The following is a 24,992-nucleotide window of genomic DNA, read 5'->3' as shown; positions in this document are numbered from 1 at the left end:
TATGGACGCAATTTTTAGCAATTGCGTAGAGAAGCCTGGAAAATTCAGGACTTCAACGGGGTTTGAACCCGTGACGGAATTTTTTAGCAACCCGACGCTCTAACCAACTGAGCTATGAAGCCACTGACGTTAGGAGCTGGTCATTTGTGGGTTCTAATTTTCCCGTGAGGAATGAATCAATGAACGAACTGATATATGAAATGAATCATATACTGAACTGCGGATATGAAATCAAGAAAAGCTATGATCCTCGCAGTTATGGACAAATGACCAGCTCCCAACGTCAGTGGCTTCATAGCTCAGTTGGTTAGAGCGTCGGGTTGCTAAAAAATTCCGTCCATAACTGCGAGGATCATAGCTTTACTTGATAAACGTTTATTACAAAGGGTTCCCACTTGGATGTACAAGTGGTTGTTTTTTTCACTAAGTATTCAATAACTCGTATTATTATTCCACTATTACGCCATTTTACCATATTTGGTCAAGAGAACGCGCAAAATATGAGAAGGTAGTACACTGTAGTGTCCCGGTTTGACCGGTTTAGAACAGTGCAAGGACGGAACGGGAGTTTTTCAATGAAAGATTTTTTTTTCAACAAGATGCAAAGCCTGAGAATTTAGCTTGTCATCGCTTGTCACTCGTCATTTTGTTTATCCAATCAAATAAAGATCTTTGGCTGGCTTTTTGTGCTGTTTACATTGTTTGCACGCGCCCTGAAGGACAGCTGATGCTTTTTTTTTTTAAACACCCTTACCAAATAAAATTGAAGCAAAATAACACCTTTTTGTAGTGGAATAATAAATTTCTTATTCGATGGTTTAACATATAATACCCGCGGACATTTTGCTCATTGCTCGTATTTTTCCTCGCCCCTGCGGGGCTCGGAAAACTACTAAGTACCTCGCAAGATATCCGCGCTTATTATATGTTAAACCACCGAATAAGATGTATTTGAATGACTTGGGGAGTCAGGGTGGCTTAGTGGTTATCAACCGCGCCTCCCACCTCTGCGACCCAGGTTCGACCCTGGCCTCGAGGTCGTATATGTGGGCCGAGGGTTTTTCTCCGGGTACTCCGGTTTTCCTCCCTCATCAAAATCGACGCAAAATAGACTCTAGATCAATAACATCCGGGCGGATACCCTCGTATAGGGATAACCTCTGGTATGTCTCCCTTTCATTGTATTGAATGAATAAAGTTGGTATTATTAACTGGTACGTATTGGGTTTTCCTGGCACGGTATCCTGAAAATCCTCGCAACCGTTTTATCATGGTCTTCATCAGTAGATTAAAACAGTAAAATACATGTAATAGGTCGAACAAAGGTCACAGCGGGTGTGGTTGTCGCAGTTTACTGACTCTCTACCCATCGTTTGGCTTTTTTGCGGTCTTCATGGTATTGTAATAATTTCTCCAGATTTCAGATTGAACTTGTTTGATCTTTGTACATTGCTCAGGTGCTAAGTGTTGTTATTCCATGTACTGTGGACACTCTTTTGCTAGAATTCTCTTCACGCTTTCGAAATGTGCTTCGCAAGACATTTTCCTCTGTCCTTGTCCATCAAAGCCTTCATATGTTAGTCTGGCTACCTCTTCTGTTAGCTCGTACAATTCCTGTCCTGTCGACATTGCAAGGACCTATGAAAACATAATACAAAACATAACTCCACATAGTTTAAAGAAACACTTTTCTGAAATTCCATTACATACACTGGATGGGTTCAAGAAATTTGGGAGGAGAGGCTGACATTCATCACTTTTAGCTGCGTCCCCGGCCAAAAACAAAACAACCTAAAGGCCACAAAAACACCTCACTTGTTAAATGTTGCGACACGACTACCATTTTTAAACAAAAAAGGTTTTTCACTTTTGTATCCAGTTTCTCTTGAGTAGTGACTATATTTATGTCCAAATAAATTAATAGTGATTTTCAATGAAAAACGACAGTCTATAATGACGAATCCTTATGTGAACTGGAGCTGCTTTGTTAATTTTTGTTTCACGTTTAAAAATGTCAAGTAGGAATTCTGGGCTCGAGACTAACTTTTTAGCTCACTAGCCCAGTGGCTAGTATCAGGTCTCATTTCACTAGCCAAATCTAAATTTGCACTAGCCAGTCTCGTCATGTGCAGTTTCATTCATTTGTAAAAACTATCACGAAAAAATTACCGCATTTGCAAGTACAACTCGCGCTTTTAGTAAATTTTCTCTTATTCTCATATCCATCGTCGCAACAGTGGCGCAAATGTGCTGAGGTGTACGGCTTTTCGTATTTTTCGTATGGTGTACGGCTTTTCGTATTTTTCTCACGAAGGCAAAGTTTCGTGGCCTTGAGCGCAATTCTCACAGAACCATTGCCAAAACTTTGCAACTCACCATGCAATGCACCGGGGTATGGAAAACGAGGAATAGAGTTTAAATTAAGAAATAGGCCGTACATAAAACTAAACTGCTCGTTTGGAAGTCTGTGGAAAGGATTTTCCTTTGATTAGAGCTATTTTTGCGATTGAAATTTTAACCTGAAAGCGCCATTCTATACGCATGAAGCACAAAAGCAGCGGAATGCGGGAAAATAATATATTAAATTCTATATAAAGGAAGTTCGAAAGGACAGACTTGCCCTCATATAAGATTTTCTTTTTAATAGTTTCAAACAGCAATCTGTGCGTTTAATGCTTGAATATTTTTCGGAGTCAATTAATATTCGGCGGCCACAGTGCTTGCGAGCAGATTTTCTCTCTTTTTATGTGAGTTTCACCATTCCTAGTAAACGAGATAAGTCGCTCGATATTGTCTCTTTCTTTTTTAAGTTGAAATAAATTATATTTGGATTCAATTTCTAAACAAATTCGTGACCTCTTTCCATATACAGGTAACAACGTCGCAAACAGTCGCAAACAGTTTGCGTTGGCTCAATCGCAAACACCGTCACTTTTTGTGTTTGTGTTTGCGATCCTCTTTTCCATATGCGTGATTGCTTTACGCAACTTGATCTCGTGATATCGTAAGAAAAGGGCGCAGAAATTAAAGCAGAATTAGTTTTTGCGTCGTGTTTAACTTCTTATGTTGGAGTTGTCGCGAAGAAGAAGGCAGAGAGGAAGTGTAAAGAGACGTCACCGATTCTGGGTCCGATACATTTTCGAGGAGCAGCAACGGCTGCAGCATAGCCAGTATCAAATTATACTGTAGGAACTGGCTCTTTGTGATCAAGAACTTTACTATAGGTATATTTGGCAGGATATTCCCCTACGATATTCATTAATTCACACTGTTTTGAGGATTATCGTCATTGCCACAATCGTACTCGGACGACATTTTCCTTTACTTGCCTCTAATTCGTCAAAACGTATTACGTGCACAAAAATATCGTCGGTTGATCGCAAACAATCTGAAACAGTTTACGATTGTGTTTCCATATCGTTGTTTCCTCGCTTTTGCATTGCTACTCGTCGCCAACAAGACGTAACAATAGAACAATTTCTATCTCTTGCGTCTTGTTTGCGAGACGTAAAAGGTGTTTCCATTTACGCAAACTGTTTGTGATCAAGCTCTCGGAAGGTGCTTGCGATTGTTTGCGACGGAGTTACGCGCATATGGAAACAGCAACCGAGAAGTTCCGCATGAATTCACTCGTGATTAATCGTTCGCAACGTGGCGTGGGGAAACTGTAATCCGCGTTGGTTTCCTCTTCAGTTTTTTTTTTTTCAACTTATCGTTTTCTAAGGCAGTAAATTCCCGAGTAAATTCCATAGAATCCGCTCACAGTTTCTGTTGTTATTTTCTATTCTCTCCTTTTACCTTATCCGTAAGAAATAATTTTCATTTTTGTTTTCGTCCAGAACTCCACTTCTTCATAATCTTTACTAGCCCCAATGGCTAGTGCAGCTCAAAATCTACCAGCCAAAACTGACATTTCACTAGGCTGTGGCTAGTTGACTACCGTTAGTGTCGAGCCCTGGAATTCATTTATCTGTTTATTTGTTGCTTTTTGTATTCTTCCGATAAGACCTTCTCCTTCATGGAGTATTATGGACTGTGTCAAATCAATAAAATGACAGCAATAAAAATAAAGGAATAATAAAATGCTAGTCAAAACGAAGGATTGCTCAGGCCTTGTTTAAATGAATGAGGGTTAAGAGGCAGATGCTTTCATTTCAATAGGCAAATTACTCATTATGCGATTGTTCCAAAGTAAAAAGTACAAAGGGCAGAAGCACCCTAACGGCATTATTCATTTCATATTGCAGGCTGTACCTTGTAGGCCGTGTGGACCAATTTCCTTGAGGGATTTAATGCTATCCCATTAGTCTCACCTGGGTCATACAAGCACGCTCTAAATAGTAGAGATCATCAAATGCCCTGGCAGGCGATTCTGCAACCACCAGTACCCCGTGATTACACATGAACAGAACTGATTTGTTTCCCAGCTGTTTTGCTATCCGCATGCCTTCTCCATCGTCAAGGCTGAGTCCAGTGTAGTCTTGATCATAAGCAATGCGGTCATAAAACAAACACGCATTCTGATGGTACATTCCAAGTTTAGGATTTTTCAAGGTACCTGAAGAAAATAACCAGAAAATCATTATTCCTACATTAGGGCAAGGGTTACAGGGTCCGAAAAATTGCGACAAACTGGTTTCAGGGTTAGGGTTAGGGTTAGTATTAAAATAACGTTACAATACCAGCGGGTGCCTATCGTTTAACTTGAACGGACATGCAGGGATCTACATAGATTGATACGTCACACACAGTACCACAATAACCATATCGTAAGTCTAAGAGCTTTGAAATCAAATGAAATGTTCAAACGTAACAACCAAATTTGATTCATGAGTGGCCTGGCATTGACAATTCGCGTGACTCTTGATGAGTTGAAGCCTTAATTTGCATAGCGCGCACGGCTCAGTTCATGCTGGCCCGCATTTGTACTGGGTAAGTACATGCCTAACGAAACGTGTGTAATGTCCTGTCTTCGAACTTCGATCATTCCCAAATAGGAAATACGAATGCTTGAAGCGCTGCTTAAAAATGTATTTAAGAAATTCATGTTTTCTGTCTATGATCAAACATGTCAAAAGCAAAAAATTATGGACACTTTTGGCGACTGAAAAAACACTTTTAGGCGTCACCTGGCTCTTGTACCAAAAAGTTAAATTCGGACCCAGGGTTACAGGGATGGCTTTAATTACTGGATTCTCCTAAATCAGAATGCACTATATACTAGGAGTTCAAGTAGATAGTTATACCAAACAGGACAGACCACAACACCAGAAACTCCATGCACTAATCTTTGCGAATAGTGTGTGGGTTCTTTTCTGTCTCACAGCATTATGTGGCCCGGATTCAATTCCCGGTCCCAGCGTCATATGTGGGTTGAGTTTTTTGTTGGTTCTCTCCTTGCTCCGAGAGGTTTTTCTCCGGGTACTCCGGGTTTCTCCTCTTGAGAAAAACCAACACTGCCAAATTCCACATGCTGAACGAGCTCCTGAGCGCTCTTTTTTTTTTTTACCAGTTTCAGCAATTGGACTCCTTCGATTTGACTACAGTCTGTTTTGCTGTTATGTAGTCTCATCGATCAGTAGTCCATTCAGAAGATTACGCCAAGCCGACCACATTGCTGAAGGAAAGGCCAGACCACAACACCGGGAAATACAGGCCCTACTCTTTTCGACTAGTGTGTGCGATATTTAACGTCCCACAGATTTTATGAACATTGAAGCGTTGTGACACGGGGCCTACAGTTTATAGTCCTCATCCGAGAAGACTTGAAAGTCTAACCATTTGCGGGTGTAATTACAAACGCAGCACTTTCTCCTCAGTTATTTTAAGACCCTGAGTGTTGGTCCGGCCGGAGTCGAACTCACAACCTCCCGCATGGCAGCCCGGTGCTCAACCAACTAAGCCACCGGTGTTCCATGGGTAAACCATTATTACAAATTACAAAAGAGTTGTGAGGGGGGGCCAACAGTTTATCGTCTTTATCCAGAATACTAGAAAGTCTATTAATTTGAAGATGTCATTACAAAGGCAGCACTTTCTCCTTACTTATAATAAGCTATTTAAAGACCCTGCTTGTTGGTGCGGCCTTCTGCACAGTAGGCTGATGCTTAATGTCCTCAATCAACTGAGCCAACCGGTCGAGGGTTAGAGAAAAGATTTTGTAAGCCCCTAAGACTGTTAAGTGAAAATGGAAATGGAGGGATGTTTCATGAAAAACTTGACTACATGTGTCTAAATATCTATCTTGACTCTCTATGTCTAAAAATGTCAAAACTTTAATTTTGACTGCATGTATTTGGTAACAATCTCTATATATCAGCTGCCAATTTTATACGTCTTTGGAGACTTCCTTACATCACAGCCAGACTTCTAGTAATCATGTCTAGGTGCCAATTATCTGCCATTTAAAAGCTGCAGTGGGATTTTCAATCAAGCTCAATTAAACGAACAAAATTTGGTTTTACCTAGAGCTGTGCAATATGGTGGGTGCACATGAAACACACACACAGCATCTGGCCGAACATGGTGAACTCCTCTGTGAATAGTTGATGCAGAAATCTCGGCTTGACCTGTTCCTTCAAGTACTTCACCCTTTTCATTCAGACCCAAAAATGATGATGCTTTCACCTGAAAAATGGTGTAGATGTAATTTGTAATGTATGTCAAAAGAACTTGAGAAGAAAGATTTTGAGGGCTTGACCCATGATCTTCCTATTTATCCACAAGCCACATGGTGGCCTCATGGTTAGTGTGCTCAAAACCGGATCGAGTGGTCTGGGTTCGGGGCCTGGCCGGGGACATTGTGTTGTGTTCTTGGGCAAGACACTTTACTCTCACGGTGCCTCTCTCCACCCAGGTGTATAAATGGGTACCGGCGTAATGCTGGGGGTGACCCTGCGATGGACTAGCATCCCATCCAGGGGGGAGTATAAATACTCCTAGTCGCTTCATGCTACAGAAACCGGAGATAAGCGCCGGCATGATGAGCCTTCTGGCTCGTAAGCAGAGACTTTATTACATTCATAAAACCACCATAGTGAACAGAACAAACTATTAATACCTCTCTGCAAGAAAATGTGTTCCAAACATACTTGATCATCAGTAATAGAAAATTTTGATACAATACCATGTTCCTTAATGAAATGTGATTGTAAAGATCAGTTAAGTCCTCAAAAGGACTGTTATATGTGACCAATCTGAGTGAAAATCGTCTTCAGAATCAAGTGAATCTGAACATGACTTTGGCTTCACTCAATTGTACCACCACATTCCATCAAGGATTGCTATCCCTGGGTTCACACCTTTTTCAGTTTCAATACTGTTCTTGCTTATGACAGAACAATTTTAGAAACAAATTAGTCATATCAAGATGCATCAGAATACTGAAAAGAACAAAAAACAATTATTTTTACCTCACTCCAGTGCAAACCATATGGTATAAGCAACATCACTTCTCCTTGTCCATTGGCTGCAGGAGCCATCATACTGAGATGATTGCATATCCCTTCATGCAAATCATACCGTTCGAAGCCCCGATAGCATGCTGCCAAATCCAAGCGACATTGCCAGTTTTCCAGCCGTGCCTCTTCAGGGGAGAGAGCTCTTGGAGCAGTGCTGTGTAGTCTGCATACCAGCATACATCCAGTCGTAGTGCCAGTAAAATCAGATTTTAAAAAGCAAGACTGTTTGAAGAGTCGCATAGCTGCTCTCCTCAAAAACATCATGCACAACTGAATGGAATGGCAAAATAAATTGAAATGAACACAGAAATGAATAAAAAATGGACTGATGTTACTCTGGTTTACAATGGAAGACCAGCCACCAACAAGAGGTTGCCATGAGCCATCATCCTTCAGCTTCAGATCTTTAATTTACTCTGGTCACCAATGATACTTTTCAAAGGTGTGATTACTAATGCAGAACACATTTCACCAGTTAAAAAACTGAAATATGAAGATTTTGCCAAATCCCTTGGGAAGGATAGCCAAAATATCACCACTATTTATTTGTCTTACCTACATCTTTCTGCTTTTATTTAAGGTGGCTCAAACCAGTTTAACACTTGAAAGAAATGTTCTAATTAGAAGGAATGGCACTTCAACACTTTATCACTTAACAGCAATGTTATGGTACTTTACCAAACACCAATTATTGCTGGAGAAAATTCAGTTTTGTAACGAAAAAAGGTTACTGTGGCAACAGGAAAGCCCTGCAAAAACACCCCATATTTTGGTTTTAGCTGCTCATATCTCAAAAAAGAATTCAGTGGCCCCCAGTTTTTATTTCTGAAATGTAAGCAGCATGCCAGAATGAAACTTTCTGCAAAGTTTAACAAAATTATGCGAAACAGATTCAGAGCCACCTTAAATAATTGAAAATATAAGGTTGCTCTGAATCTGCTCCATAGAATTTTTCTAAACTTTGCAGAGAGTTTCATCTTGGCCAGCTGATCACTTTTGTGCAATTGAAAAATTGGGGTCACCGAGTTCGTTTTTCACATATGAGCAGCTAAAGCCAAAAGATAGAGTGTTTTTGCAAGGCTTTCCTGTTGCCATGGTAACTTGTTACGTCAAAAAAATTACTGCATTTCTTTCAGCAATAATTGATGTTTCACATGGTACCATAACATTGCTCTTACGTGGTAAGATGTTGTAGTGTCAATCCTTGTAATAACAAGGACCTTACAAACACCAGAAAATCCAAGCTACCATAAGGAAGTTTCCAAATTTTAGAGAAAACCAGATTGTCGCCTCTTTCCGCGCTGTTTGTCTTTACACTTTTATGAAAGGGAGCAATAAATTTTGACTGACAAGCGGATTTTTCTGAGACGTGAGCACCCAATCAGGAACTATATTTTCTCTGTTCGTGGGCGAACGGAGGTTTCGAAAATGTTGAAGAGTTGATTGCATACATACATACATACATACATACATAAATTTATTTGTTAAGGCGGGTCCAAAAAGGCAACCTTAAAAGCTGATGTGGACGCGCCAAATAAAAGTGTTAAAAAAAAAATGAAAATATGTCATGCTCAAATACTAAAATACATCGAAAAGTCTAAAATTAGTAATAATAAAAGTCATCAATTTTTTTCGTTCCTATGGCTGCTTCTTTCTTACAGCTAACTTTATTACTTAGGCGGTTTCTCACTCCTTCCCCTCGTCCCCTCCCCCCTCGCGTTCTCGTTTCCGACGTCCATATTCAAAACCACTCGAAAGTCAACCCCAGCGAAAGGAAACGTCTAAAATTTGCCAGAGAGCCTGCTTCGCAGGCTATTCAAAACAGAGTGGCATCAAACCATGACATCTGATTATCCACCTGGGCGCAATGTGAACCCGTTTCGTTTAACCTATTCACTGCAGGTGGTCTTGACGTACGTTTCGCGATCGCTGCCAAAGATCCCTTATTATTAGCTCCTTTTGTTCGTTCACCAGCGATTGTACATTGCAGGATTGTTATGTGCGTCTCTAGATATTGGTTGCAAACCACCTATACTTAAAACTCAGAGATCACTTACTTTTCATGCGGAGATCAGAGAACCGATCTCTTGGGTGAGCTGTACCTTTTTCTGTTTCAGGAGGTACATACGTTATATATGATACAATATATTGTACCGGATTGCGACTGGTCTAAACCATAGGTCACTGTCAGGGGCCCGTTTCTCGAAAGTCCCGAAACTTTACGGGTCATTTTCGGGTGTCACAATTACGTTTGTGTCTCAAGAACGGAGAGGATTTAAGTCGTCAAACTTCGCAGTCATTTTTCTTTTTGTTACCTTGAAAACATGTTAAAAGATCTGCTTTCCAAAACAAGAGGTTGGTGTTTCACAAATGGCTTTTCGAACCCGAAAAGTTTTCGGGACTTTCGAGAAACCGGCCCCAGGTCACAGGTTGCAGGTCAGGTCAGGTGAGGTCAGGGCAATAGGAAGAATATTTTTCGGCCAACGAAATTGACTATTTTCACCATCCCATAATGCAATTTTTTCTGGAGGGGGTGGGGGTATTTACATAAAAAACAATACAATTTATTTACTCTTGGGACTGTATCATGCTTCAGTTTCCTGAATTGAAAACAATCGGCTTACTCGAGGAGACTGCGCTTGCAGTTATAACTCAAAAGTACCTCGGCCCCATAATTCGAAGCCAACGGGATACGAGAAAGGATCTCTAATAATGCGCGGCATTGTTTACTTTAAGCTTCAGAATGTGGCTCTACGCGATTAAATCCGTTCCAGCAGAACGAAAACAACGAAATTCACGAGCAAATTGCTTCCAACCTTGTTGTCCTCGGCTCTGCTCTTGTCCTCCATTTCTGTGGCTTTTACCCATGTGCTCACAAGATAAATCACGCGATGACAGGACTTATGGGTACTGCCATAATTTATTTAATTTATATTTCTCGTTATTCGCTTTTTTCACCCTTCCCATAATCTAGGTCATTTGGGGAGGTGGGGGATTATTTGCATTAAAATAATGGATGTTCAGTTCACTGAAGCATGATACAGTCCCAAGAGTAAAGAACTTATATTGTGTTTTTATGTAAATACCCCTGCCCCCCCCCCCCCCATCCCCCCAAAAAATGCATTATGGGATGGTGAAAATAGTCAATTTCGTTGGCAGAAAAATATTCTTCCTATTACCCTGACCTGACCTGTGACCTGTGACCTAAGGAGCAAGGATGGCACAGTCGGTTAATGCGCGGCCTTGGTGCATAAGGTCCTAAGTTTGATCCCCGGGTCTCGCATCCTTGTTTCGACTTCTTTCTTTTCAGTGTAGCCTAAGTAGCTTTAAATACCCTTAAAACGGAGCACTGATGGAAAGAGGGGGGTACTGATGGAAAGAGGGGGGTAAAATGAGCGCACCGTGGCGTCGGCTACCTGGGAGAATACTCTCTAGAGAGTAAAGGAACTTCTGAGGTTAAATAAGGTGTACCTTTACCTGACCTGTAACCTGTGACCTGTGTTTTAAACCCGTCGACTGGATTGTCTTGGTCATGCCCAAGCTTTAGTCGATAGAAATCCGAAAAGGCTTGATAAAAAAAAGAACCACTGATGAGAAATTGGGGGGTTCCTAAAAAAAATTAGAGGTAAAAAGGGGGATGTTTGAAAATATAAACACTCTCAAGGGGGTAGCTTAAATAATGAAGACAAAAATTGTCATTAGCCAATGTAAACGCATTTTAACAAAGTATAATAATGTGGTTGACAGGCCTGCATGACTCCCTGGTTTCTTTTCCTTTGTCATAATTTTGCTCTCTCAAGTACATATCTGAATGGACGCCTCTTTTAGGCACTTGGAGTAAGGTTTCATTCTGCAATGGTTTTGTTCTATGATACTTTAGATTTGGATCTTCGTACTACTGTGTGATATTTAATTCTTCCGAGAAAATAGTTCGTCTTGATGATATATTTTTAGTTCCTTGGTTTTGATTTTCTCTGCAGGAGGCCAGGGTTTCGTTTGAGGCTGGAGGCCGGACGTTTCGTCCGGCGGTTTCCCATTCATTACTTTTTAAATAGAGTTCGAGTGAACTCCAGCCTTGCCTGAGAAAGTGATTCCTGGGCTCCAGAAACAGCATTTCTGAGAGTTCTATTTTAAGAAGTTCCCCAGACCGCCCTAGGTAGATCGCGCCTTTCGCTCGCAAGGTGTAAGGTGCCTTGCGGTGCCAAAAGTGTCACGCCCGGTGCTTTCAGAAATATATCCACTACTTTATAAAGCTCTCCAAAAACCCTGTCTCTACAGTAATGTGAATGTGACCTTTTGGCCTCACGCTTTTGCATCAATTTAATTTTCAAACGATAGGCTTGTCGGTGGTAGAAGGAAGGGATTCTGCTTTTAAACCTTTGACCCGGGCTCAGGATGCTTTTGTTCTTGAGCGCCTGTTAGGATATGCCATGTATCAGTGAGATAGCTGGCTTTCTAAAGACTTGCTTTTTCTCTGCGTTTTGTGGCAGATCGTTATGCTCTTTGGAAGCATTTTTCTGTTTTTGGCTTAATTTGTTTCGCTCATTCTGACTTCTGCATCGCGATCGTATATTCGTTTCTGGCCATGAGGTAGGTTGGGAGCGTTTCAGTTTTTAGGGATACTAAAAGGGGGTCCAGATTTTTCCGATAGTAGATAATTTCTCATCAGCCACCCCCCCCCACCCCCAAACACCCCAACAAGTTTTTGCGAACGCTCCCTAATGTTGCACTTACTTGTCTGTTGTCTCTTTGTAATTTTTTTTGGTAACCTAGCGCCATTCTGTCTACTGTTTCGCGAGATATCCTCTATTTTGCCACGCCACAAAGAACTTGAGTCATGCCCAAGACGACAAGACACTAGGCATGTAGAGTTTCAACTGAAGATTTTTCTTCTCAAATTACAAGGCCGTCTCGAAGTGGTTTTCTTCGAGTTTTATTTTGTTTACTTAGGAGGTATTTGCATGAGACCAGGGCGACAGACGTTTCGGGTGTAGAACCCTTCTTCAGTGTGAAGAAAACCGTTGAAATACGCAATCAGATGGAAGCGCGAAGATGAATGGTAGCGCGCGCATGCATCAAGTCACTTTTAAACATGGATAATAGAAGAGACCCAGTCTCTTCTATTATCCATGCTTTTAAATAAAGTTTAGATTGATGTTAAGTTCATCAGGCTGTACAGTTCCCAGCTGGAAAATCAACTTTATTTCACGTTCCTTCCCTTGGAGGTTACTACCATGGCATACCTGCAAACCTCGTATCCGGATATCTGAAATACTGTGGGCCTCTGAGTTGAAATTTTGGGCCACAGGGAAAGTATACGAAACAGATGCTATTCATGCACCATGAACCAAGTTCGATGCACCATTCATCCACGCCCCTCCCTACCCGCCTAGATCAGCAATAGTTATTTGCGGGTTAGGGTGAACTTTGCATAATTAAAAATTTAAATTTATAATAAACCTACTTAACCGAGGGCCTCTCAGGGGGTCCTTGTTCCCTTGTTTCCTATACTGAAAAATTTGTTTCTGTTCCCTTGTTCCCCAAATTACTTCCAAACTTGTTCTCAGCATTTTGATCCCTAAAATGGTTTATGTTCTCTTGTTCTGTAAGATATTTCGTATTTGTTTCCTAGTTCCCCAGTTCAAATTAGCCATGTTCGCTGGCTTCCCCAACCTAACTTTGGGAGACCCTCTTAACTTACTCAAACAAGAAACTGCGTTGCAAACTTGCCGCGTTGTCGAATGGCGAAACCACCACCTCCGATTCACGTTAAGCAAAGCCCAGACCACAAGCCAGCAACATTTTTTTCTCTCGTCAAACACTAAGTATGCATAAATCAAGTTTGGCACCCTGCCTTTTCGTTTTTGGTGTCCGTTGTGTACTTGTTTTGCTGGCTACAGTATAAACTTGTGAAAGCAAAGCTTGTTTATTTGTTCACACGAGTAAATAAAGGCTTGCTAAGGCAAAACTCGTCAAAGAAAACTGACAGACTACATCTTAATTATTGTTTTTTCGTTTGAGCTTCTAAAGCCGGTTACCCACGAGCAAGTTTTCCTTGCCAAGTGTCATTGACAATATTGTCATGGATCGTGTGTATGAAAAATACTTTTTTCAAAATAGTGCTAATGAAAATTCTCAAGAACAAATCTTCTTTCACATAACTAGAGAAATGAACATACTTGCAGACCAAATAGAGAAACTATACCTTAGTGCGGTGCTACAGAGAACAACCAATCAAACTGCTTATTTGATGTCACGTGAACTAATGGAAATATTTTGAAACACGCGAGCAAACACGGCTGGCTTGTAGACGTTGAAGCGTCGACAAGTAGGCGAAGTTTCTTCCCCTTCAATTACTTCATAAATCTTGGGGTTGTCTTCAGTCGAAAGTAAATTTTATTACTCGGCTACAGACTGCCATCCTTAAGTCAGTATATCAACGAGAATCAACCTCTCCAGTGCATTTTCTTTGACTAAATAAAATGGCGTCTGTTGACACGCCCGAACATCAAGGTGAGATCGGATAACTGATCAGGCTTAACACTTTTTAGATTTAAGCTTAATGATTTCCTAACACTGTGCTTTTAACAATTACTTATTGGAAGAAACCCCCTCCAGCAACGGCGTGGCCTATGATTTAATACTAAGTCCCAAGGTGGAAAATGCGAGAAAGCCGCGTCTTACTCCACGCAGAGGAAAGGAAAACAAGGAACAACTGGACGAGAAAATGAAAGCAGTTGAAAAGAGAAAAAAGGTAAAAAAGCACAAGTATTTTATGTTAAGTAATTGATATTAATGTTAATATCAATTCACCGTTTGTGATTTTGGGAACATTTTTGCTTAATTATGAAATACTGTGCCACAGTTGTCCATATCAGTAATGGAAAAATCTCCCATTGGTACTTACTTCGTTCTGCCAAAGCTTTTAGCTAATTCACATATGCTGGCCGAACCATTATTCTATATGCTGGCAAACATTTACAGCAACAAGTGGTGACTCGACATCAGGGAGTCATGCTGATGACTCCAACATGTTGGCAAACACTGTTGGAACCTGTTCTTGTCAGAGTAATTACTAATCAGACCGTTTTGCCTACAAAAATGGTTAAGGGACTGTATCAAGTTTACTACAAAGTGCCTGTGTTTTGACGTCACATTGGTGCTAAGAGTTTGTTTATGCTCATTAATTCTATATCAGGTTCATATTGCAAGGAGGGATTCCCACTGGACTTAGCGAGAGGGAATGTGCAGGTTTAGCACCCCCGCAATGCAATCACTGACTTGTCTTTTTCCTCATCCATCATGCTGGATCAATTTCTTGGCACCAATGTCAAGTCAGTGTTTGTTGTCATGCATTTTGATCACATGATTCAGGTGCCCTAAAATTGGTAGACACCTGAAACTTCAGAATATGAATTTTAACCAATTGACTCCTGAACCATTCCCATTGACGATTAAAAATCATCTGGCATTAGAGTAAAATCTATCAAGTCTCACTTCTAGGAGTCACTCCTAGGAGTAAAGAGTAAATTTCATGACTGCGTAAACTTTACTTAACCCTTTTAGGCCAAAGGGGGCCCCAATTGACAAGTAAAATCGTCTGATTAGACAGACTAAAATCTATAAGTGGTCAAGGCACGAAAGTTTTCAGCACTATGCTTTACCTGCTGAAGCAAAATAGTCCCTTCTCTTTTTATTTGTTTAAATTTGGCTCAAAAGTAGAGAATTTACTGTACATGCTTCCATCGTTATATGAGTAACGCATGCTCTTCTTTCACTGCCTTTTCAACGTCCCCCCTTCGCCCCAGACAATGTTGAAACATCGTGCGATTGATGAAGTACTCTTGACTTCAGACTCTGTGAAAAATCAATATTGTAATGGGGGGAGGGCGGAAAGCCTGAATTGTCCCAACAGTTTTGACCATTATTACAGTACAATCAGGAAAACTGTGAACACCTAAAATATGTCAGGAATGTTATTTCTGTCCAATCACACATCTGAAATCCACTCGCTAATGGGCAGAGTGTTAACTGTTGTTTGCGCGATACGAAGTGTGTCGAGCTTAAGATTTGCCAGGTAATTGTTTTATTTTGAGCTAATTCTGGTTGTTTAACCTCTGAAACTACCCAAAAAGAAATAGAACAGTGCACGTATTCGTGCTTTCACCAATCACTGGTGCTCCGAAGCAATTGTTGCTTTCCACATGTGGCACCGTTGCAAGTAAAGTATAACGGTTATTCAGTTTGTGGTTTTGGTGCGTGAAGTCCTCAAACATGATTGGCTTAAGAACAATAACCATTCCTGACATATTTTAGGTGTTCACAGTTTTCCCAGTCGCACTGTAAATCAAGCTGGCTATTTCTGATGACCTAACTAAATTTGCTTGCCACTGCTACTAAATGCATACTTAACGATTTACCATAACAATAAAATTAATTTCTTTCTGTGCTTGTCTTTCAGAGCATAGATGGTGAAAAGCAGGCAAAAGTTGCTGTTGAAGTGGAGAGGGTAAATCAGGTTCAGACAAAGAGGCAACTAATTGAAGAACAGAAAAGCAAGCTGGTTAAAGAAAAGCAGGAGCAAAACATGTACCAACATATTGAGAATAAGGAAGCCCAGATTAAAGCCCTAACTGATCGGCTGCATGCAAAGGATCAGCGCATCAAAGAAATGCAACTTAAGTTGCGGAAATTGAGTGAATTGCATGCAAAAAAACTGGAAGAGAGGATTCAACAGAAGGAAGCGGTGATCAAAGACAATTTAGAATCTCATCGTAAAGCTCAGACAGAGCGATGGCTGGCTCGTGAAAGGCATGCACAAGAGATATTGGCTGCTTTGCAAGAGAGCACTGAGAAGCAGTCCAAGTTGGCAGAGGAAAACTTGCAAGTGAAGATGGCAACAACAGAAGAAAAGCGCCAGGCATTGATCCATGCACTTCAGGAGCGACTGCGAATAAGGTCACAAAAGACCGAACAAGCAAGGCAGCTGGTAGAGGCACTTGTAGAAGAGGCAAAGAAAACCTGGGGAGAGAAGCTGAGACAGAAACTGGAACACTTTGAGGAGAACAGAAAAAAAGAGTTAAGGAAGATTGTAGAGAAGGTTGAGGCTCATAACCAGGATGTGGAAACCCTGTATCTACATTTCAAAACAAAGAGAGAAGCAACTGAAGCCCGGGGTTAACATGAACATGCATGATGATACAGGATATTTTTCTCTAAATAAGTTCCATCCAAAAAAGCTTGTTGTTGCTTATGCTCATTGTTATGTAAGGTCACAAAATACCATTAACATTGACTTTTGTTGACATTTCTTGTGTAAGGTGAATTTGCAAAGGATCGCTGTGATTTATTTCTTTTTATAATGAAAGATTAAAAGTTTGCTGAAGTAAAAGGATTTGATAATGTTTTGCTTAGAAAATTTGTGTTGAAATAAATTCATTTGTTGATGAAGTCTGTGATTTTGTGATGTTAACCGTGTTTTAAGGCTGATTCTTGTTGCTCATTTTGGGGTCCTATTTCCTTGGCAATGAGTCTCTCTGAGTGCAGGGATGGCACAGTGGTGAGAGCATTCACCTCCCACAATTGTGGGCAGGTGCGATTCCCAGACTTGGCATCATATGTGGGTTGAGTTTGTTTGTTCTCTACTCTGCACCGAGTGGTTTTTCTCCAGGTACTCCAGTTTTCCCTCGTCTCAAAAACCAACATTTGATTTGATATGCGTTGATTTGTCAATTTCAATTTTACAGTGTCCCCAATTAGCGCTCCAGTGCTAGAGAATTAGATGTTCAAATAAAGTTCCTTTTTTCGGTTAGTGATTCCAACTGGGTCTGGCAACCCAGAAATAAGTTCCTCTACCCGTATACAACATACAGACACTATTTTGCCCCCAAAAATACCCAAGTTTTGTACTCGTTATAAAATATATCATAGAAAATCAAAGGATGCCAACGACTCACCCGGGCGACTCACCCCTCCTCCCACCACCTCTGATAAACTACAAAATTCAACAAGGATGGGAGCCTTTGAAGAATGAAACCTGACAATGGGCACTTTTGTTCCTCAGTAGAATGCAAGTAGTGGCCTCTCCTCAGAGGAAACTCACGAGAATCTATAATTTCCTGGCGACCGGAAGTGGGGCCTTCTTTTCATTTTAATAAGCCTTGACGCAACCTCGTATGTTTTGCTTTGTACTACGTGGACGTTAAGCTCGTCAATTAAGTCGAAGAACACGGAAAGACTGCCTCCGGTTCCCTTGCGCAGTTCCATGACGCCACAGTGAAAAAAAGAAGTGTTGTCACCCGTCCATGTATGTTGGTATGAACACATCCATGCTAACTTCCCATATAGTCTCCCTATACATATTGAAACTAGGGGCCCGTTTCTCGAAATTGGGCCCGAAAAGCCATTTGTGAAATTGCCAAGCGCTTGTTTTAGAAAGCCGATCTTTTAACATGTTTTCAAGGCAACAAAAAGAAAAATAACTGTGAAGTTTGACGAATTAAATCCTCTCCGTTCTTGAGATACCAAGGGAATTGTGACACCCGAAAACGCCCCGTAAAGTTTCGGGAGGGAAACGGGCCCCAGTCCCGGTTCCCAGTCGCACACGAAACAAAGCCGTGAGCGCCTGGTTACCACTGTTAACTTTTCAAGATGGCGGGAATTTTGTTCTTGTTCAGTTCAAGTTATTAAAATTTTTAATTAATCATGATTGAGATACAGATTAGAGGCGTTGATGTTAATTTCCCCTTCCAGCCTTATGATTGTCAAGTATCTTACATGGAAAAAGTGATTCAGTGTCTGCAAGAGGTGAGAGTAGTGAAGTTTGAATGATCAAAATTAAACTACGTAAATGGTAGAGATGCTAGCTGCCGAGGGGAAGGGAAATCAAGTGTTCAATTATGCTTGCGGCAATTTAACGGCGGTTCTTGCGTGAAATTGAAGGGAGATTTCAATAGGTCTTGTGGAGTCCCCTTCTGGACCTCTCGAGAGAAGAAAGAAAACAATAGGTGGTTTTTACAGTAACGTCATAAAATTCTAGAATCAAAATTGCAAGGTCTTGTGCATTTTTATCTAAAAGAGGTTGAAAATGACCTAGAAATAAATATATATTTTTAACTTTACAGTTTCATGACCTCTTTTGGAAAGACAGCATTTTAAATTTGCGAATTGTCAGCTTGCATGACACCATGATGCAAAGCTATTTGGTTGAAAAAACACATGTAGATCTCTATTAATCTCAGCAGTTTGAGCCCTTCAAAAACATGAGGAGGTGTGTTCATACACATGTATTTTGTTGATTACCAGGCACCATATTGGTGGACCACATGGCGTCTCCATACAACTCTATAATCAGCTGTAAAGTTGCGTGAAATGCTTCAACAAATAACTCAGAAACGATGTATCACACAGACCTGAAAATTGGAGAGGTCATTAAAAGATTTGTTACCTACAACATTCCTGCAAGTTCTTGGCCTTTTTCATGGACTGATTTTGAATTCACTTTCTTGTTGCGTGATAGTGAAACTATCACAACAAGAGAAATGAAAAACAGAGGATATCATACCACACATCTTAATTCCTCCATTCACGCATAACCACATTTTATTGTGTGTTTGACCGCAATCATGTGTTCTGAAGATAAATGTGTTTTTGAACTCCTGCTTAGAGAGCTGCCTCGATAGTTCGCTTCAGGCTCACTCACTGCGGCAGCAATTAGGACTGTCACAGTAGGTAAAACTTGAGCAGTTGAAAAAAAGCCTTAAAAACCCAGACTTGGCCGGACTTGCACGGGACTTGCGCTGGTCAGGTATGAGATTGTCTATTTACCATCTCATATCCAACAAATGCTCGTCACATTAATTTAAATAATTTTAAGTAAGCAACCTCCTTTAATAACCTCCAGTTACTTCTCCTCTTCAAAATATGTTGCAGGGGAAAAACGGTATTCTTGAAAGTCCTACTGGTACTGGGAAAACTCTGTGTCTATTGTGTGCAACATTAGCTTGGCGAGAAACGTTTGTAGCTCAACTTCAGCTTCAACAGAGGGTTAGCACAGATCAAGGTGGATCAAATTATGTCCAGACACTTGGGGAAGAGTTGAAACAAGCTGCTAAAGGAGACTCTTGGGGTTCTTCAGATAGTGACAAAGGTAATTTGGATTGATCCTGCCCTTTCATTTTTGTTTTGCCTAGCACCTGTTATTTGTGCCTTTTGACAATTAAATCAAGCCTGTGAATTATCGATCTTGTCATCGGAGTCTGCTTTTCTTTTGGTCAGTGGCAAGAACATGGACTCTGGTCACTTCCAATTTATGGGCAGTCGCAGTGGAGGTCCATTTTTGTAACCGTTAACAACCACTTTTGTTTCAAATATCTGTGCATGCGTAGACAAGACGGAAGTCCATGATTTGCGGAAATCCTGCTTTGGCTGTGGCCAGAGTCCGTTTTCTTGGTGCTGACCAAAATAAAAGCAGACTCTGGGGACAAAATTGGTGAATTATATAAGTTAATATGACTAAGCATGTGCAAGAAAGAGGTTCCTTTTTTTCGTTACCAGGCACAGTATAGTGACCCCTTTTTGTTAGTCTTTGTGTTCTGGCTAGGTGTTTCTCTGATTCTGTTTGTCCTGTCTAACCTCATCTGTATTTGCTAATCAAAATAAAAGCAGGGGAGGAGCGATGCCCTTCAGTTCATCCCAGAAATCAAAATCCAACCATTTTCCATGTTCTTTTTAGCTCAAAGCAAAGCAAAATTTTTTCATCAGTTTTTTGAGAACTTTGTTGAAAGCCATGTTTGAAACCACAAGCTTAAGTACCATACACTACAACAAGGTTTAGTGTTTGCTTTCTTGTTTATACTGCTAATAGCCATAATACAGTGTCAGCCACTGTAACACAAGAAAAATTCACCCAGTAATTTGAAGTAATGTGGATGACATCTTTAATGAAAATTTAAATATCAGAGATGGTATATTTTGAAAGGCAAAGTTTGAGGCAGTATGCTTTTGTTATTTGTGCTTTCCACTGGCTGGCTTGCAGCTGAATGGTTTTTCTTTCTTGGTAAATACAGCATCACTTTTTGAGGTTCCACGTATACTGTATGCATCAAGAACCCACTCACAGCTGTCACAAGCTGTGAAGGAACTTAAAAATACCATCTACAGGTATGTTGTACATGGAAATATAAAGTCCTTAACAAAGAAAGAAAGGTTCCAAAAATCATTCTCATTTTGTCCTTCCATTGTAAGAAATTTCCAGATGATTTCCCTCTCTCTCCTGGGTCAAGGGGAACCAGGAAAACCTCAAGATAATATTGCTAAGACCAAAACTACAATGTAATTTTTACATGGTGATGTTTTAGAAAAAAATTGAAGCTGTAAACCACAATGTATTCAAAACATAAGATTATCTTTTTTATGTCAGGCCAAAAGTCAGCATAATTGGGTCTCGTGAACAACTCTGCATTAATAATGATGTACTCAAACAGGAAACCAATTCTGCAAAGGTGAGAAAAGAGCCACAACTGAAGTATGCTAGGTTCTCTTTGTCAAAATAGTACTGTCATAACATTGCATCTGTTTTGTGTTTTACATATTTTGATAATAAATGGAGGTGCACATGTGTAAAGCTAAAGTTCAAACACGGAATTGTCCTTTTCACAACAACTTGGAAGGTATGAAAATGTATCTACCCTGACATTATAAAAAAAAAGATTCTCTCTGGTCAATTCTTGGTATTTTTTTAAAATTCTTGCAACTTTTCGAACAAGTTTTTGATCAGTTGTACATTGCTCTAATCAAGTAAAATGTCTTATTTATTTCCCTACAGCCAACAAAGCCAACAAAGACTTTACTCAAGGAATCCTTGACATTGAAGATTTGGTAGATCTTGGAAAAAAACACAGGTGTTCCATTTTTCCAACTATAGAACTAATAATGTTATTCTGATAATAATACTAATTATTATAAAAGGCTTATCACTTTGGTAAGAAAATTTGTACATGTACATGTACGTTGTGGTTCAATTCTGGTTCAGGTTTTTTATCCTTTATATTCTGCTATTTTGGTTTGTGATAATGATTGAGTACTGGTTAAAAATTAAGGGAAGCATATCATAAATCAAGAAAAAAGTAAACCATGACGTGTACATGTACCAGTGTGTGTGTGTGTGTGGATAATTTAGAACTCAGAACACCTTTTTTGACCTTCATTTTGTTAGGGTGTGCCCATATTACATGGCCAGAGAACTCAAGACAGGGGCTGATATTATATTTATGCCATACAATTATCTACTTGATGCCAAAGTGAGTAAAACAATTAACAATAATTCTGATTCATGAACTTGCATACATATTTGGCACAGTAATAGCTTTGGTAAATTTGGAGACCTTAGGAGAAGTGCAAGGCTGCAAGGAACACAGATGGAGTTTACTTCATTTATCAGTATGGACACCAAAAATATTTAAAGTTTTTAAGCACACTTGTGTCAACTGCATTTCATGGGGGGATTTGTCTGCAATATTGTTGTTTTAAATCTCTCATGACATTTTTTTGTTGGTTGTTTGTTTTCAACAGTCAAGAAAGGCAAATAGTGTGGACATAGCTGGTAGCATCATACTGTTCGATGAAGCACATAATGTGGTAAGAAATCATTGACTTGCTATAAATAATACAATATTATTCTATGAGGGCAGTCGCTGGTTATGAAGTGATAGATAACCAATGAGCAAGCCCGAGTAGAATAATAATTGTTTTATTATAAACTCCAGGATCAACAACTCTTGTTTGGTGTTCCCGGGGGTAGTCGACTAAAACATTGATTTCTGCCTTGGTCAATTTGGTCCAAAATGGCTTTTGCCAGCCATTTTTCCTCAGAGCTGCAAAAAATGTTTTCAGGTCACTTTATTGCTGATGTGTTCCTTGACCAAATTAGGTAAAGCAGATACACAATATATGAACTGATAGCCTGTGTCCAGTGAGCCAATGAAAATGCTGGAAATCTGATATCCATAGTTCAATTTTGAATATTTATAGTCAATAGTCTGCTGCTTCACTCATAGAAGTCATCTATAGATTCAAACCGAAAGATTTTAAAGTCATTTTGACAATTGCAGTGGTAACTCTACTCATACTGTCTGCCAACTTAAAATTTTATATTTTATTTTTGTTTGGGTTAGAAAAACAAAGGAACTCTAGGATCATGTTAACCTAAACTCAATGACAAAATATACATGTACAATGTAGGAATTAAGGATCCCTGCTTGTAGTGGAATACCCTGCTAGCAGAGTCTCTTTCAATCTTCCTAGATAAGTCAGGAAGAGGAAGGTAGACTCTGCTTGCAGCTTCCACATTTCGTATTGAGCATGCGTTAAAAATTTAAATGTATTTGGTGTCAGTCACGCGTGACCAGTAGCCACAAAACCACAAAACGAACACAAATAGTCAGGATATTTACAAAAAACTCTGGCAAACACACAACAATCACAGAATCATTTCATTGGAAACTCAAGATAGTCCATACATAATTTTTTACTGAAAATTTTATAGGTTTCTGTCCGACTAGTTTCTGTAACCGACACATTGATCATGTGCAAAAATTAAAAAAACAGGTCTGGATGAGGGCAAATCAAAGAATGTGGAGGAGGTGAGCAGAGTCTATTTTCCTCTTCCCGAGTTATCTAGGAAGATCGAAAGAGACTCTGCTCGCAGGGTAGTAGTGGAAGGAATAGAACTAAATATAACCATCTCAAGAATGCCAAATGAGGAGATGCACATTAGCCATCTGTTTGCAACCATGGCTGAGAAGTTGAATCCGTGATTTCCTACTAGTGGCCAGAGGGGGAACGTGAACCTTGAAACTGTGGATTTCAAATCCAGCGCCATAATTATACATGTATAGCCTCTTAGCTAAGCTGTTTCCCTTTCGAATAATAAATGATGTCGGGCTTATTTTATATTTCAGGAGAAAACATGTGAAGAAGCTGCTTCATTTGATTTAACATCATTTGACATTGCCTCATGTATAGAAGATGTATCTCAGTGTATAGAATTGATTGAGTGTCGTGAGCAGAATGAACGCGGTGTAGATGAAGGAGCAGGTGTGATAATTCAGTCACTGTGATGTAAATTTAATATTTTTGGTTTAAGCTAATATTATAAAATTGACTAGTCTTCAGTTTATTGTAATAATATTCAACTGACAGCCTAAATCTTTTGCTCTCTAATGTTTTATCCCATTTGAGAGTTGAATAATGTGGGGCTATAGAAAGAGTAAAATCAAAAAGGCAAAGTGTATTCACTTGATTGACAATTTATGCATAACTCATGTCAACACACCAGAACTTACTATAGTTGAAAAAGGTAAACTACTTTTAACAAACTCAACAAGGCACTTTTGTAGTTTTTAAAGGGTATCGGACAGATTATTGTGATGGTTTACAGCTTTACTAAAGTTTTTTTTTGTTTGGTATTTTAAGCTGATGTGGATGTCAGTAAGGAAGATCTTGCCCACCTTAAATGTAAGGAATTTTACATTATTGCTTAATGGTCAGGCATTTTGGATAGTTCTTGACAAGTCTGTGGCTTTCTGCTCTTGTAAATAATAGCTATTAGTATCACCCAACTAGTGGGATAATGCAAATCCTGCATTTTGATTGGCTACGCTACTAGAGGACTATTATTAATAGTCCTCGAGTAGCGAAAAGCGTGACGCTTTCTTTCGTTTTATTCTCAAAACTAAGATTTCTTTAACTTGCATTTGCTAACTTTATTATTGCCTTTTCTGTCCGACTAGTTCGATGATCCTAAAGCAATTAGACCCTTCCCCCTCAAGGGCCACAGGTCAAGAGCCCTTTTGGCCTTGCCTCATGGGCTATTTGTTAAATAGACCTTATTCATAAATGGAGGCCAATTTATAATTCTTTTGTCCAAGTGCAAATTAGCCTACCAAGCCTCAATACCATACAGTGAATTGAAAAGAATTCTTGTTCTAAAATGAGGCTTGGTAGGCTAATTTGCACTTGAACAAAAGAATTATAAATGTGACTGCCATTTATGAATAAGGTCTATGGCGTTATTTTCCTAAGAAACTTTGATGCTGCTTTGTGTGTGTTTAACTTTTGAATGGGCATTAATGTTTGGTACTATGGAATGAGTTTTTATAAGGAGATTGAAAAGCTTATGTTGCAAGGGTTAGTGTCAACAACACTATGCCGTGGTCCCTAAACAGTGCATCTCGCCACAGTCACTCTATCTGAGGGGTCTTCTCCGACTCCTGTCTGAACGCATGAGGTTGTCCTGGCCTCTCTTTGGTGGTAAGGGTTCATCACTGGTAACGGGAACATTCCACCTAATTTGAGGGGGGGGGGGGGGGACGACGGGATGCTGCGATGCTGTCGTCTGGCACCTCCTGGCGGGTAGATGCTCCTTCAGGTAATTTGCACCCTGTCCTTCAGGTGGTTCATTGAACCAATCTGCACAAGCATCTCCACGGTACTGCCAAAGCCTATCTCTGTGCACAACCTTAGGCTTTGCCC

The 24,992-nt window shown here is 39.9% G+C and overlaps 3 protein-coding genes across 5 annotated transcripts in view; 2 read left to right on the top strand and 1 right to left on the bottom strand.

Moving 5' to 3' along the window:
• Positions 1–520: 520 nt before the first annotated feature.
• Positions 521–9,586, bottom strand: LOC137976240 (putative aldolase class 2 protein CC_1201). Its single transcript, XM_068823532.1, has 5 exons — positions 9,518–9,586; positions 7,413–7,730; positions 6,465–6,627; positions 4,314–4,558; positions 521–1,638 (listed from the first exon to the last, which is right to left on the bottom strand). Exons 2-5 carry the CDS (start codon positions 7,722–7,724, stop codon positions 1,471–1,473), a joined length of 888 nt encoding a protein of 295 aa, XP_068679633.1. The 5' UTR covers positions 7,725–7,730; positions 9,518–9,586; the 3' UTR covers positions 521–1,470.
• A 4,073-nt stretch (positions 9,587–13,659) lies between these two features.
• LOC137975777 (golgin subfamily A member 6-like protein 1) lies at positions 13,660–17,982 on the top strand. Its single transcript, XM_068822959.1, has 3 exons — positions 13,660–13,973; positions 14,066–14,214; positions 15,922–17,982. Exons 1-3 carry the CDS (start codon positions 13,943–13,945, stop codon positions 16,639–16,641), a joined length of 900 nt encoding a protein of 299 aa, XP_068679060.1. The 5' UTR covers positions 13,660–13,942; the 3' UTR covers positions 16,642–17,982.
• A 110-nt stretch (positions 17,983–18,092) lies between these two features.
• LOC137974653 (regulator of telomere elongation helicase 1-like) overlaps positions 18,093–24,992 on the top strand; it is a 26,815-nt gene continuing 19,915 nt past the window's right edge. Inside the window, exons 1-10 of one of the 3 annotated variants that reach the window (XM_068821572.1) lie at positions 18,093–18,266; positions 19,392–19,608; positions 20,528–20,621; positions 20,881–20,962; positions 21,070–21,130; positions 21,286–21,361; positions 21,676–21,760; positions 22,032–22,097; positions 23,420–23,555; positions 23,934–23,975. In XM_068821572.1, the coding sequence (XP_068677673.1) occupies positions 18,165–18,266; positions 19,392–19,608; positions 20,528–20,621; positions 20,881–20,962; positions 21,070–21,130; positions 21,286–21,361; positions 21,676–21,760; positions 22,032–22,097; positions 23,420–23,555; positions 23,934–23,975 (961 nt within the window). In that variant the 5' untranslated portion in view covers positions 18,093–18,164. The remainder of the gene's footprint in view (positions 18,267–19,391; positions 19,609–20,527; positions 20,622–20,880; positions 20,963–21,069; positions 21,131–21,285; positions 21,362–21,675; positions 21,761–22,031; positions 22,098–23,419; positions 23,556–23,933; positions 23,976–24,992) is intronic. The other 2 variants (XM_068821575.1, XM_068821574.1) reach the window with 2 other exon arrangements.

This window comes from Montipora foliosa, chromosome 11 (genome assembly GCF_036669935.1).
Source record: "Montipora foliosa isolate CH-2021 chromosome 11, ASM3666993v2, whole genome shotgun sequence".
In the NCBI taxonomy this organism is placed as follows: domain Eukaryota; kingdom Metazoa; phylum Cnidaria; class Anthozoa; order Scleractinia; family Acroporidae; genus Montipora; species Montipora foliosa.
The sequence above is the reverse complement of the archived record's forward strand: the minus strand, read 5'-3'. Positions and strand labels throughout refer to the sequence as shown.

Excerpts from the sequence above, each read along its gene's own strand:
- LOC137976240 (XM_068823532.1), bottom strand. The coding sequence starts at position 7,724 with ATGATGTTTTTGAGGAGAGCAGCTATGCGACTCTTCAAACAGTCTTGC. Across the intron at positions 6,628-7,412 it reads ATGGTTTGCACTGGAGTGAG|GTGAAAGCATCATCATTTTT; the intron begins GTAAAAATAATT and ends ACCATTTTTCAG. Across the intron at positions 1,639-4,313 it reads AGCGTGCTTGTATGACCCAG|GTCCTTGCAATGTCGACAGG; the intron begins GTGAGACTAATG and ends ATGTTTTCATAG.
- LOC137975777 (XM_068822959.1), top strand. The coding sequence starts at position 13,943 with ATGGCGTCTGTTGACACGCCCGAACATCAAG. Across the intron at positions 13,974-14,065 it reads TGACACGCCCGAACATCAAG|AAACCCCCTCCAGCAACGGC; the intron begins GTGAGATCGGAT and ends ACTTATTGGAAG. Across the intron at positions 14,215-15,921 it reads CAGTTGAAAAGAGAAAAAAG|AGCATAGATGGTGAAAAGCA; the intron begins GTAAAAAAGCAC and ends CTTGTCTTTCAG.